This window comes from Astatotilapia calliptera, chromosome 20, assembly GCF_964374335.1.
Source record: "Astatotilapia calliptera chromosome 20, fAstCal68.1, whole genome shotgun sequence".
NCBI classification, from domain to species: domain Eukaryota; kingdom Metazoa; phylum Chordata; class Actinopteri; order Cichliformes; family Cichlidae; genus Astatotilapia; species Astatotilapia calliptera.
Window position 1 is genome coordinate 9,302,408 of NC_137441.1, and position 12,039 is coordinate 9,314,446.

Consider the following 12,039-nt stretch of genomic DNA (forward strand, 5'->3'; position numbering starts at 1 on the left):
TGGTTGTTTTGGCATTTTCTGAGTTTAGAGTGTACATGTATGTAAATTATAAAAAGATGCAATAATTAAAGTTAATTTAATCAGATAAAAGTTCATTGAAGATTTTAAATTACCTGGATTTTGATTTAAAATTCATATCGAAATTCATCTGCCCTTTATAGGGGAAACATGCAAATGTTGTATCCACTAAAACCACCAGAGACCTCTGCTGTCTGCACTGCAAATCACAACCAGGTGCATTTGAGTTTTCTTCAAACAAGTTTGACCTGTTAGGCTCATCTGCCTGAGGCTATGAGGTTCAGCTAAATGACGCTTCTTTATTGCGGAAAGGCTGCAGAGATAACAGATACGGCAGCGTTCTCTGAATGGCTGACAAACACACATCAGGAGCCGACAAGAAGGACTCTAATGGTTCTTTATTGGATCCTAAGATTTGTGAGCCTGATGAATGTAAAGAAGAGGAGTCGGGAGACCGAAACCTATGGCCAAGGTGAGACAGCAAAAGATTTGACTAAGAAAACAGCTAATGACTAGATTGTAGTCTGTCAGGGTATTACTGAGAGCTCACTTGAAACATGTACTCATTTGATACACTAAATGGCTGTCTTAACTCACAATGCCTTTTTTTGTTTGTTTTTTATAAGAACAATGGCAACTGGATACTAAGTGACAAAAGAAATTACATGTGTACTGTAACTATTCACTAGAAATGTAAAGACCGATATGATACACAGTAGTAGTGAAAACAAAGGTACTGGTAGTTCTTTACCTTTTTTAGGTATGTTATTTAGTTTGGTGTGTTTTTACATGTTCATCTGGCTTTGTCCAGGCTCAAATGTCTCAGCAACTCCCAGATGAACTGAGATTACATTTTGCTAAAGACATCAGCTTAATTTTATCACCGACAAGTGAAATTTTTCACTTAGAAGTGGAGTTTCTCAGCATCTACCAACTAGATGTAGCACCAACAAATTGACATCAGTGTTTTTAAATATATTATTTAAACTTCTTGATTATTGCACAGACTGCTGTGAAGCCCTGTATAAAGAATTATGCTGCACCTGAGATGTAATGACTTTTGTCTTTGCTTTACTTGCAAAAATATTGAGATGTCCATGAGCCTCTGGAGTGTTTTGTGTTTAGTACTAATTAACAAATATTAGCACGTTAAAGCACTAAACCAACATTATCACACCAGCACGTCAAACACCATCTCTGTGAGGATATTTACTTGCCAGTATGAGCATTTGCATTTGTCCAAGTGCAGGTGCACACAGTGGCTATAGACTCTTTGTTTAGTGCTGCTGACATCACTAGACTGGTTTTCGCTCAACCAGTTCGCTGGAAGCAGTTTACTGCAAAATCTGACTATATAAGCAAGAGCTGTTTGCCTTACAGATCCCTGGCTCGAAAATGGATCGTGATGCTGTTTATGGGCACCTGCTTCCTCTATTGTGCGCGGATGGCCATGCCTGTCTGCGCCGTCTCAATGGCTGCTACGTTTCATTGGAGTAAAATTGATTCCGGGGTGGTTTTGGGTGGATTCTTCTGGGGTTACTGTCTCACACAGATCCTGGGAGGACACGCGAGTGACAGGTAAGGATGTGATGCGTTAAAGCACACATGACTTCGCTTAATGAGCAAATAACCTTCCAGGTCTGTTTACTGTGAAGTTAGATTTTGAGTTTCAGGATGTTGCTCTGTGAATGATTGTTGTTTATTAGAGTGGGAGGAGAGCGTGTCCTGTTCTTCTCTGCATCATCATGGGCTCTGATCACAGCTGGCACTCCTCTGCTGGCCCATCTTGGCTCTCACACCCTGGCTCTCATGACTGTGGCCAGGTTTCTCATGGGAATATCACAAGGTTAGTATTCTACCAGTGATTATGTTCTAGTAAGAATGTACAATTCATTTATACAGATCAAAATCCCAAAGCACTTTACATTAAAACACAAAAAATATACATAACGGTGCAAAGCAATACAATATAAAACAACACATTTATTAAAAACTTGTCTGTGCAAAAATGTCAATTCCAAAAACTGGCAGGTAATAAACCCGTGACGGGGGCCAAAGTGTGAAAAACGGTGTGGATCATTACTGTCACCGGATGAAACCTCGGTGAGACATTGTCCCACCCCACCATCCTGTGAGCTGTTGGGGTCACCAAGGTGCGAGTGGAAGAAACAATCTCAAGCATGGATTGTGGGTAGCCAAAACATAGTTGCCCCTGGTGATGATAATGACCCATGCCTTTTTTTCACGCACTGGCTCGTGTAAATCACATGATCAATAGTGGGTTAATGACCCAACCCTCAGGACCACCTCCAAAGGGGTCGGCCCCTACCAGGGATTTATTAAAGAAGCCTCTTTGGTGACAGAAGAAGTCCAGTTTGTCTTTTTCACACAGGCAACTGAATTAAACTAAACTGAAAAAGTGTAAATTTGCATGTGTACAGAGAAAAAATCGAGCCAGGGTTAAGAGTTTTACGCTGCTTTGCAGATAGTTAGGCTGAAAAGTCAGTGTCTTGATCTGTCTCCCCTTCTGTGGTGCACTGAAGAGTTGGACAGCCCAGCAGACAAAAGACTTCCTCGATCTCAAAGTAGTACAAGACAGCCACAGGAGTCTCTTACTGAGCAAGCTCATGACAGACAGCTGTCTATTTAGTTCTTTTTTTCAACCACTGATGCAAGGGCTTAAGCTGCATGCCATAACTGCAGAGCCCATTGTCCTAACCAGTCTTTCCTAGTCCCTCTTAATGCTTTCCAGCAAATCACTGCATTGAAGAGAACACTCACTGGAGATTACTGCAGTCCAAGCTTGTTGCCCATCTTCAGTCTCATGCTGAACATTGAATAAGACAAAAACACTCTGATGCCTGTTCAGTAAATACAAAGTAGTGAGAGAGACTGGAAACAGTCAGTTGGTGGACGGTGGATCTGATAGCTGGTGATGTTATCATAACTTTGTAATCAATGGTAGTCCTGGGCCATCATGGGAAATGACCAATCATGTTACTGTGATGTCAAAAGTTTCCAACAAAAAAGAAGAAAAGCTTTCAGAAATGGGCACACTGCTACAGGTCACCTGGTTGAGCAGGCTACCTATGAGTCAAAAGTTAGTCATGCATCGTGGAGCTGAGTGTTTTTACCATCTTGGTGTTATGAACCCAAACTTGGTGAGCGAGCTGTGGCTCTAACAATAAAAGAGAAGACGTCGCATGTTAGAGTTCAGTGAGCATGCTCTGCAGAATCTTTTTTGACCATAATTAGCAAAACAGACCCAATCTTTTATCCTGTTTTGCCTAAATCCAGTGATCAAACCCATTAAGCAATCAAGAAAGTGTTTACCGAGGTCACAGCTTAATTCCACATTTATACTTCTGGTTTCCTCTGACACACAGAACTCAGTCCCATGGGTTAAAGCTCTTTGTGGTGGACAAAAGGATAAAACAATCGTATCTTTAAATATTATATTATAAAATGAGCCACACTTTAGTCTTGTTTTTCCAAGCTGCAACTATGAAATCACAACTCTGTGACTGGTCTGTTGAGATGAGCAGCATAAATAGTGTGATGAAAACAACTCCAAGTAGCGAAAAGCTGCAGCAATTAAGTTGTTTTATCCAGTTTGTTAGCTGCTCAAAACCAAAGTATAAAAATGGGAATTTGTGGTTTGTTTGTTCTCTTGACTGAGAGCAGTTGCTAGGCAACAAGCATAAATGTTAGGAAGTGAGTGTTCCCAGTCAGAAGTGCGAGCAGGCAGATTTTCAAACAGAATTTTTGACTTGTTGCTGGTTTCACTTTCAAAAAGTACAAAACATATCCAGCTGAGTGTTGTGCCATTTTAATGCCATTAACCTTCAAGTGTAGCCATGCCAACATACTGGTTTTGTCAGGCAGAGTAAAATCACACAAGTTCAACATGGTGTTTTTTCTTTTGCTTGCTTTGTTTTGTTTTTAGTAATTGCGTGGCTATGACCCGTTACAATGACAGATGCATGTTGAGCTTGCTCTAGTTTAAGGAAGCTGGTTCCTGGTACAGATTTCATGCTACCACTCGGGGAATGTGATTCATAATGTTTAGCATAAGTTTTCCAAAAGTAAGCGCAGCCATATCTGACCACAAGCTGAACTAGTCCTTCAAATAAAACCTTCAGTTCTCCAGGTTTATTAAACATATTGTAGATGGGGTAGCTCAGGCTCACAAGTTCCTCCCCCGAGTTCTGCAGGGTTCTGCAGGTGTCTTTTTTTGGCTAGCATACATGTATAATAGATCTGAAACGACAGCAGTCCTTTTTCTGACTGTAAATGTAGTGAACTTTTGTGTGCACAACTGTGGGTGCAACTTCACCAGCTTCCAGTCCAAGAGGAAGAGGACAAAGTCTGGAGAGGTTAATACTCCCACACTTACACTACTTTATTGTTTGACTGACATGTTTTGGCTTGTGGCCCTCACCACTATAACACCAGAGTTTTTCTTCATTTCCTGTATGTTGATATGTGCCGCATGCTATCAACACTAATCCTGGATATAAAGGATCCTGACCACCCTATGCCAAACACCAGAATTCACCTCAGAGGGGAAACGCCCAGTGGTCATGTGCTTTTAATGTTGTAGCTGATTGGTGAATACTCTGTGAATTTAAAGTGTCTTGTAATTTCTCACAGGTGTTTTTTTCCCATCTTTGGCCAGCCTGTGCTCACAGCGTGTTGTGGAAGGGGAGAGAGGGTTTTTAATGAGCACATTGCAAAGCGGTACACATCTTGGGTATGTTTTACACACATAACAGCTGACATATGAATATACATTTATCTCTGATGGCATGCTTTTGTCTTGATCTCTGTTTCTCTTTCAGAACATTGTTAGCTGGTGGGTTGGGGACCCTGATGCTCGACCGCTATGGCTGGGAAAGCATGTTCTACAGTATTGGTTTCCTGTCCGGACTCTGGGCTCTCATTGTTTGGCAGTGTTTACTAAAAGGTACAGCAGTGAATCATGTATTCTTAAATAACAAAGAGGCTTAATATACTGTTTTTCTTTGACAGATAGTTCAAATTTTTTCATTTATTTATTTATAATTTTCAATCACTTTTTAAAGAAAACAAAAGCAGTTTTGGTGTCACAGTTCCATCCCAGATTTTATGTTGTACCTGGCTGGTTGAATGTATTCCCTGAAACGGCACTTGCCTCTGAAAGCTGCCCATCATCCACACAGAGTGGTTTGCTCCGGTTTCTTGGATGTACTTCAGGAAGTGTCTGAATCTCACCCTAGGTCTGTTAGCAAGTCTGTTCACTGAAAAACATTCCAATGAGTGATTACAAGTGGAAAATTAGAAAATAAAATCAAAGCTCATATTAAAAACAGAAGATTAGGAGTAGATTCAAAAACATCATGATAGGAATCAGTTGCCCAAATGCTAAAGTGGTGCATGGAGAAGCTGTTTGTGGCAGCTGCTCATTTCCTGAGTTCACTGGCATAAAAGTTTATGTATAAATTCATGTCTAATGACTTTAAGTGTAATGACTTTGGGACTTTTAATCTGGCGTCTCTATGATAGGGATCCTTTTTTTGGATTGACATATATTTGTCTCCTGGTGATCCCTAGGAGATTTTTTTTAATCTAGAAGTTCCACAAACTGTCTGATTTGATATGTTTGATTTGATGGGCCTTTATGTTTATATGCACTTATGCAGATAAATGATACATCCCTGCAAGTTCCTTTATAAATGTAACCTTGTTTTTAAAGAGCTCGAGCTACTTTTCTTCAGTTCTTGTGTTTAAAAATACTTTAAAATCTTCCAAAATTACTGAAAGCTACAAACAGAATTTGAAGAAACGCCTGCTATGTCTTTGTCCCAAACATTTAAATATTGTGTTGAAGAGAGATATTAGGTGCAGTTGCACGTGAGGCCCCTCTGTGTCGGGTTTGCATGGACTCGCTGTGCCTGTGCTTCCTCTAACAGTCGACATTAATGTTAGGTTAACAGCTGAATCTAATTTGGCTGTAGCTGTGAAAGAAACCATGAATAGTTTTACGCCCCTCTGTGACAGTCCTGTAATAGACACACTACACTGCATTCATTCTTCTATTTATTATGGTGCGGAAGGTGATTGGCTGTAAGATTCCAGCCATTTCCTTAATAACACTGCTTCTTTTTGTCATAAAAATTTGCCTGATGAAGGTCTAGTAGTGAAACACTGAAAATAAATATTTCTGCAAGTTAGCCAGTTTATGGAAATCAGTCTTCAGCACTTGTTATGAAACACAGGTGCTGAAGACCGATGTGTTTTAAAGCGTTTTTGCTAGTTTTATTTACTGATATATTTATATCTCTATCAATCTCAAATGTAATGGAAGATGGTAGTTTAAGCTCATGCTCAGTGTATGTTTTAGGTGAACTTACCCCAAAGGTGATGGAAACAAAGAAGAACTCAGAGTGGAGTCTGTCAAGAATACCCTGGCTGAGCCTTTTTAAGAAGCCGCCTGTCTGGTACAGCTTATAAAGTCTTTTATTTTTTCATAATTACCACCTCATATTTGTGCGAGTCTCCCAGCCTCACCGCATCTCTCTCCTCTGCTCTCTCTCTGGTCGCTATCTTCTTCTCTCTCTAAGGGCCATGGTGTTTGCTCACATGTGTATGTGCAGCACATCCTACACACTGTTATCATGGCTGCCAACATACTTCAAAGAATCATTTCCTCATGCCACGGTATTTCCACCATTACTGCTACTTAGCTAATAAGCATGGTGCACTGTTTCCTGGACCTACATGACAACCCTCTGAAGCTGTCTGTTCCTGCAGGGATGGGTCTATAATGTTGTTCCATGGCTAACTGCAATCCCATCAGCACTCGTTGGAGGATACGTTTCAGATTTCCTCATTAACCGAGGTATCAAAAAAAGGTCGCTCTTCTACTGTGATGTTTGTTATGTTGCAGTTAGAATATGTTTTATTAAAGATGTATGAAATGTTCTGGTTTGGTATCTGTAGGATATGGTGTAGCATCTGTGAGAAAGATAATGCAGGTAAGTGTGAGAGCGTAGCTGTTGTTTGAACTGATAAAAGCGTGTGTGCGGTGAGAGATTTGTCCTGACTAGTTACTGAAGTGTTCTTTGGGAATTTATGCAGTCTGTTTTAAACATGTATTTACAAGCCTGGCAGCTTTCATAGAACTGTTTATATGCCAGTGCTCTAGATTACTGCTGCATTATCTGCTCTGTAAGTGTAAACTTGTGTAAAAACTACAAAAAAAATTCAAACGCTTGTTCTTTATGTGCACACTTTTATTATTCTGACCATCTTGAAGTACAGCTATGAACATGTGCATTGCATTAAGTATTGACATAATCAAACCATTAGAAATTTGCTCACCCGGCTGTCACTTTTGTTCATCTTTAGCCTGTGGACTGTGCCTTTAAATACTCACCTGTATGTCTCTCTGTCTGATCCTCAGTTTTTTGCCATGGGAGTATCAAGTATGTTTATTTTACCTCTCTCTGGAGTTGTCACATTTCCTGCAGCTGTGATTTACATTTGTGCTGCTGTGGGTCTCACCACCTTCACCAGCGGGTAAAAATGTCCGATTTATACTAAATACTCAGACCAGCTACTAATAGGTTTCTCAGGCACTTTTTACATTTGATGACCTCATTCTCACATCAGATCCTGGCTTTCTCACCATCCTCATTCTCCTTGACCTCAGTGCTGCTTTTGACGCTAGATGAGAATAGGTTATAATATGGTCAGTAGACTCTGTGTGGAAAATGACTCCTGTTAATCCAAACCATCAACCAGGACTTATGTGCTGTGTTGAGAAAGAAAGGGGTGTGTTCTAGAAAGATTAGATAGTGGTCTCTTGGTTCATGCCCTGGTCACCTCATGCTTGGATTATTGTAACTTATATGAATCTACGAGAGTATCAGAAGTAAACAAGTCACCATTACTGCAGTGGCTTCCTGCCAAAGAGTGGAGAGACATTTGTTAGAAAGGGTAAAAAATATTCAGAGAAAGTCATTTATTTTCAGTGCTAAAATTGGTTAAAAGATGAGTCATGACAACACTTTCTTCACACTCAACAGTTAACACAGCATATTTAATTGCCCTCAGTAGAAACACCTTTTAATACACAGCCCAAAGCCCATTACCAGCTTTAGACACTGAATCTTATGTGGGCCATGCTGTATATGCAGAGTGTCAGTAAAGAAAGAAAAAAAATAGATTTGTGGCTCTGTGAGTCAGCTGGGTTGTAGGTCTTCGGCAAATGGTCCTGAAAATTCAAAATGTATTTCTGTTTTCAGTAGCAAGGCACATTTGGTGCAACAGCATGACAGTGACTCAAAATAAACTACAGTGCCCACATTTATTACCATGTGACTCAGAACAACACTGCATCTCGCTGGTGTCTTATTTAAAAATATTGGTGCTTGACAGCAAAGCTTTGTGACACACAAAAACCAGATAATGTACCAGGTTGTATTTGTTAGTTTTTATTGTTTAGTTTCATGTTGGGTTTTAGTGCTTAGAATGAATTTGTAAAAGTTATGTCAAGAGAAGTCAATGAAAAGCCATAGTTAACCTATCAAAACACAGTATTTCATTGAAATAACACAAAAGACTCAAGTAAACCCCCCACAAATCTAATTTGTTCAGTAAGTTCAACTATAGATGATTGCTTAAAAACAATACTTGTGAGATTAGTTTTTATTTTTTAACATTAGTTCCCTCTAAGCAACAGATGTGGTAAATCCTATCATACTGGATAAGAAGCAAAAACCAAAAAATCACAATAGTTTGTTTTTAAACAGTAGCTGATGTGTTTGCTCCTGCTGTAAATCTTTGTTAAAATTCCTTCAAATTCGTCTGCTTCTTATTTTTCTGTTTTAGTGGTGTTTCTGTGAATGTACAGGATCTGACACCATCGTGTGCAGGCGCCCTGTTTGGTGAGTTTCTGTGGTTTTTAGGTTCTTCAAGCTGGCCCAGTGTCTGGCTTTTTCAATGTCTAATAAAATTTTCTTTCCTGCTTCAGGTTTTATGAATATGATGGGCTCTTTTGTGGGTATGTAGCCAAAGTCTGACCTTTACTGTAGAAGTGTACATTGCTGAGCACAGGGGGTGATATCTGATGGCTGATATCTTTCTGTTTTTCACAGGGGTGGTGCTGGTGTCTTTATCAGGATACCTGATTGAAGTCACACAGTCATGGTCCGTGGTCTTTGCCCTCATCACTTTAGTAAATGCCACGGGTCTCGGTGTCTTCCTCATCTTTGGAGGTGCTCGCCGTGTGGACCTAGTGGAGTATTCCAGGATTATTGAGATATGACCCAGAGTAATTTATGATAATTACGTTTTTCAGAACATGTTAGTCTTTATTTATTTATTTATTTATTTATTGATGAATCAGGTAATACACAATACATCGCACAAAAATGTTTATCTGTATGTATGTTTGGCCATGTTTAAAGTTCTACTTTTGGATAGTTGCAGTGCAGCCTTTGAATGGTGAGCACATGTCCTTAGTTATCGTGCAGTTTTTCCCCCCCCAATTTTGTGTGCATATGAGTCGAAAACTTTGTCTATTTGACAAAATAATTTTAGCCACTCTTACCAAATAATATATTATATTATATTATTAAGCAGCAGATTTAGTGTATTAGAAAGTAGAGCATCAAGAGGGTATAGAGGTCATAATTTGTCACAATAACCTGTCAGGTTATTTAAACTTTTCTGAGAGGCAGCTGGACTCCTGGGCTGCTTTCAGGGTTTAATAGAAAATGTAATATGTGATGGGAGACTTCGGCCAATCACAGATCTTTTCAGAACAGGTAACAAAAAAGTGTATATAAAAACAGGTAGAGTATGCATCAGGTGAAGGACTTTTACCTGGAAGATCAGGGTTCAGGGTCTTGTCTAGTGGGAGGAGCTTATAGGAGGAGTTTCAGGTTATCTGTAATTCCTTTGTTTTGTTTTGTTTAAATGTTGCATACTTTAGTTTTAACCAGCACTGAAGACCTAATGTTAAACTTTAGCAGGATTAATAAAACAACTCTTTTATATGTATTTATAATGACATTATAAACATCTTTATTCAGGTGTTTTCAATGGTGCTGTAAAGTTTGGGTCGTAAAAGTGTTTTAAATGTTTATACTTGATCTGTGCAGTTGTTGATATTTAACATCTACAAAAAGGTGTTTTGTTTTGTGGGTGTTTTTCCTTTAGTTTCTATTTAAATTTGGTTTTATTTAAAACATAATAGTGGCTTTTTACTTTCACCATTGGTTTACAATATTAGGAATGTGTATTCAGCTGATTTTAATAATGTGTCATTTGGTTTGTAAAAATGTTGCAGTACTTTTTTGAAAGCATAGGCTTGTATATGGCTTGTATAGGAACTTTTAGTCTTGTAAAAAAAGTAACATAAAAACTACTTTTTTAATGTGTCAGGCTTAAATTGGGAAAAGTGCACTACAAAAGTCCACTTCTATCGTGAAGAAAAAAAATTATTTTTTTTGTTCCATAAATAAAAATATAAATTTAATAAATAAAGGGGCATACATGTCTTTTTATTTTATTCTTCCTGTTTAAAGGGAGTCTTTCCTTCTCACTGTTCCCAAGTGCTCATAGGGCGTCCTCTGATTGATGGTGCCTCTCTCAAATATCGTAAGGGCCACAACACATTAAGGCAGCAGTTGTATTGGTCCTCCCGCTTTAAAGTCAGCTCTCTTCTGATTGGCTGTCCCACACAAACATGAGTTCAAAACAGCAGGTGTGTGGAACATGTTTTCACATCTTGTGTCTGAGATAATTGCTCTCTGTGACATCATAGAGAGCCAGTAGAACAAAACCTGTCTGAAACAGAGTGTTTTTGGTTCAGAAAGTTACCTTAACATTCAATAGCAAAGTAAATTTACCTTTTTATGCTTAAATTTGAGCGGGCACTCTGGACTTCTGGAGGTCAGGAATTAATAAAGCATAACATTCAAGAACTAAAGTTATTTTTAATTGTTCATGAATGCATGTAAATAACTGTAATTTGGCAGCTTGATCATAACAGCTATGCACTTTATCATTTTCAGCTATAAATCAGCACTGTAAATCTGAAAATCCACGGATAACCGCAATAAATATAACAATATAATATCATATAACTATTGTTTTTGTACCGACCATTGCAAAAATATAAAAATGATTTTGTTAATTACCAATACTGTTAATTTAAGGCAGCTCTGGCATAAACCTTACACTGGGTGGTGATCTAATACATTTAAGTACTGTATGTCAATAAAGAAGAAAGAAAATAAGGCAAAAGATCGTTGGTGACGCAAATATGAAAATCAATAATTCTTGTTGCTGATGAATGAGCTGCACATTATTCTGTTTCTTGTTTAGTGACGTATCTGTGAATGGATCTCACCCGGCGTGTTCAGGCGCCCTCTGCGGTGAGTTTATATATTTCAGCTTCATCGGAACTGGACCATTGTTGCGCTTTTTAATTTCTCTTCCATTTCAGGTTTCATAGATATGATGGACAGTTCTATCTGTCGGTCTGTATCCTGAAAGGGAATCAGACCCTTAAAAATGCACATTGTTGAGTCACTGATAGCCGTTGTTCCTCATGTGTTGCACAAATGCTGCGAAACGGCATATTTTATGTTTTCATTTTTGTAATTTATGCATTTTCGTTATTTATCACAGTCGTGACATTTTCCATTATTTGCATAATTAGAAAAGTTGCATTTGTCTATAGGATGTGTGAATGGTTGTCCTCAAGGAGCAGCTTCTTCTGTGATTTTAATGCGGTTACAGCGAAGAAAATACAACTTTATAAACTATTAGATTGAATATATTTAGGGGATGAAGCTGTATAGAGGCTCCTGTGTGGTTAACTGACTCCCAGCGGGTCCGCTTTCAGCACCCTGGTCAGCGCATGCGGATCTTTTCCTGCCCACAGAAATGAAAACATTGCAGTACCGCTCGGCATCGGGTCCATATATTTTATTAACACGCTCTGTAGACGCTTTAATGGGGTCAAAC

The 12,039-nt window shown here is 38.8% G+C and overlaps 1 protein-coding gene across 3 annotated transcripts; it reads left to right on the forward strand.

Moving 5' to 3' along the window:
- The first annotated feature begins 97 nt into the window (after positions 1–97).
- LOC145422738 (voltage-gated purine nucleotide uniporter SLC17A9-like) lies at positions 98–10,551 on the forward strand. 3 transcript variants are annotated; one of them, XM_080294476.1, is made up of 14 exons: positions 98–234; positions 331–490; positions 1,399–1,596; positions 1,725–1,864; positions 4,672–4,771; positions 4,860–4,984; positions 6,401–6,497; positions 6,621–6,717; positions 6,811–6,898; positions 7,000–7,034; positions 7,463–7,578; positions 8,893–8,948; positions 9,035–9,064; positions 9,159–10,551. In XM_080294476.1, exons 2-14 carry the CDS (start codon positions 366–368, stop codon positions 9,326–9,328), a joined length of 1,377 nt encoding a protein of 458 aa, XP_080150602.1. In that variant the 5' UTR covers positions 98–234; positions 331–365; the 3' UTR covers positions 9,329–10,551. The 3 variants fall into 3 exon arrangements, with proteins under 3 accessions (XP_080150602.1, XP_080150604.1, XP_080150603.1); XM_080294478.1 differs by lacking the exon at positions 7,000–7,034 and having other exon boundaries at positions 143–490; XM_080294477.1 differs by lacking the exon at positions 7,000–7,034 and having other exon boundaries at positions 143–490; positions 7,463–7,484.
- Positions 10,552–12,039: the final 1,488 nt, after the last annotated feature.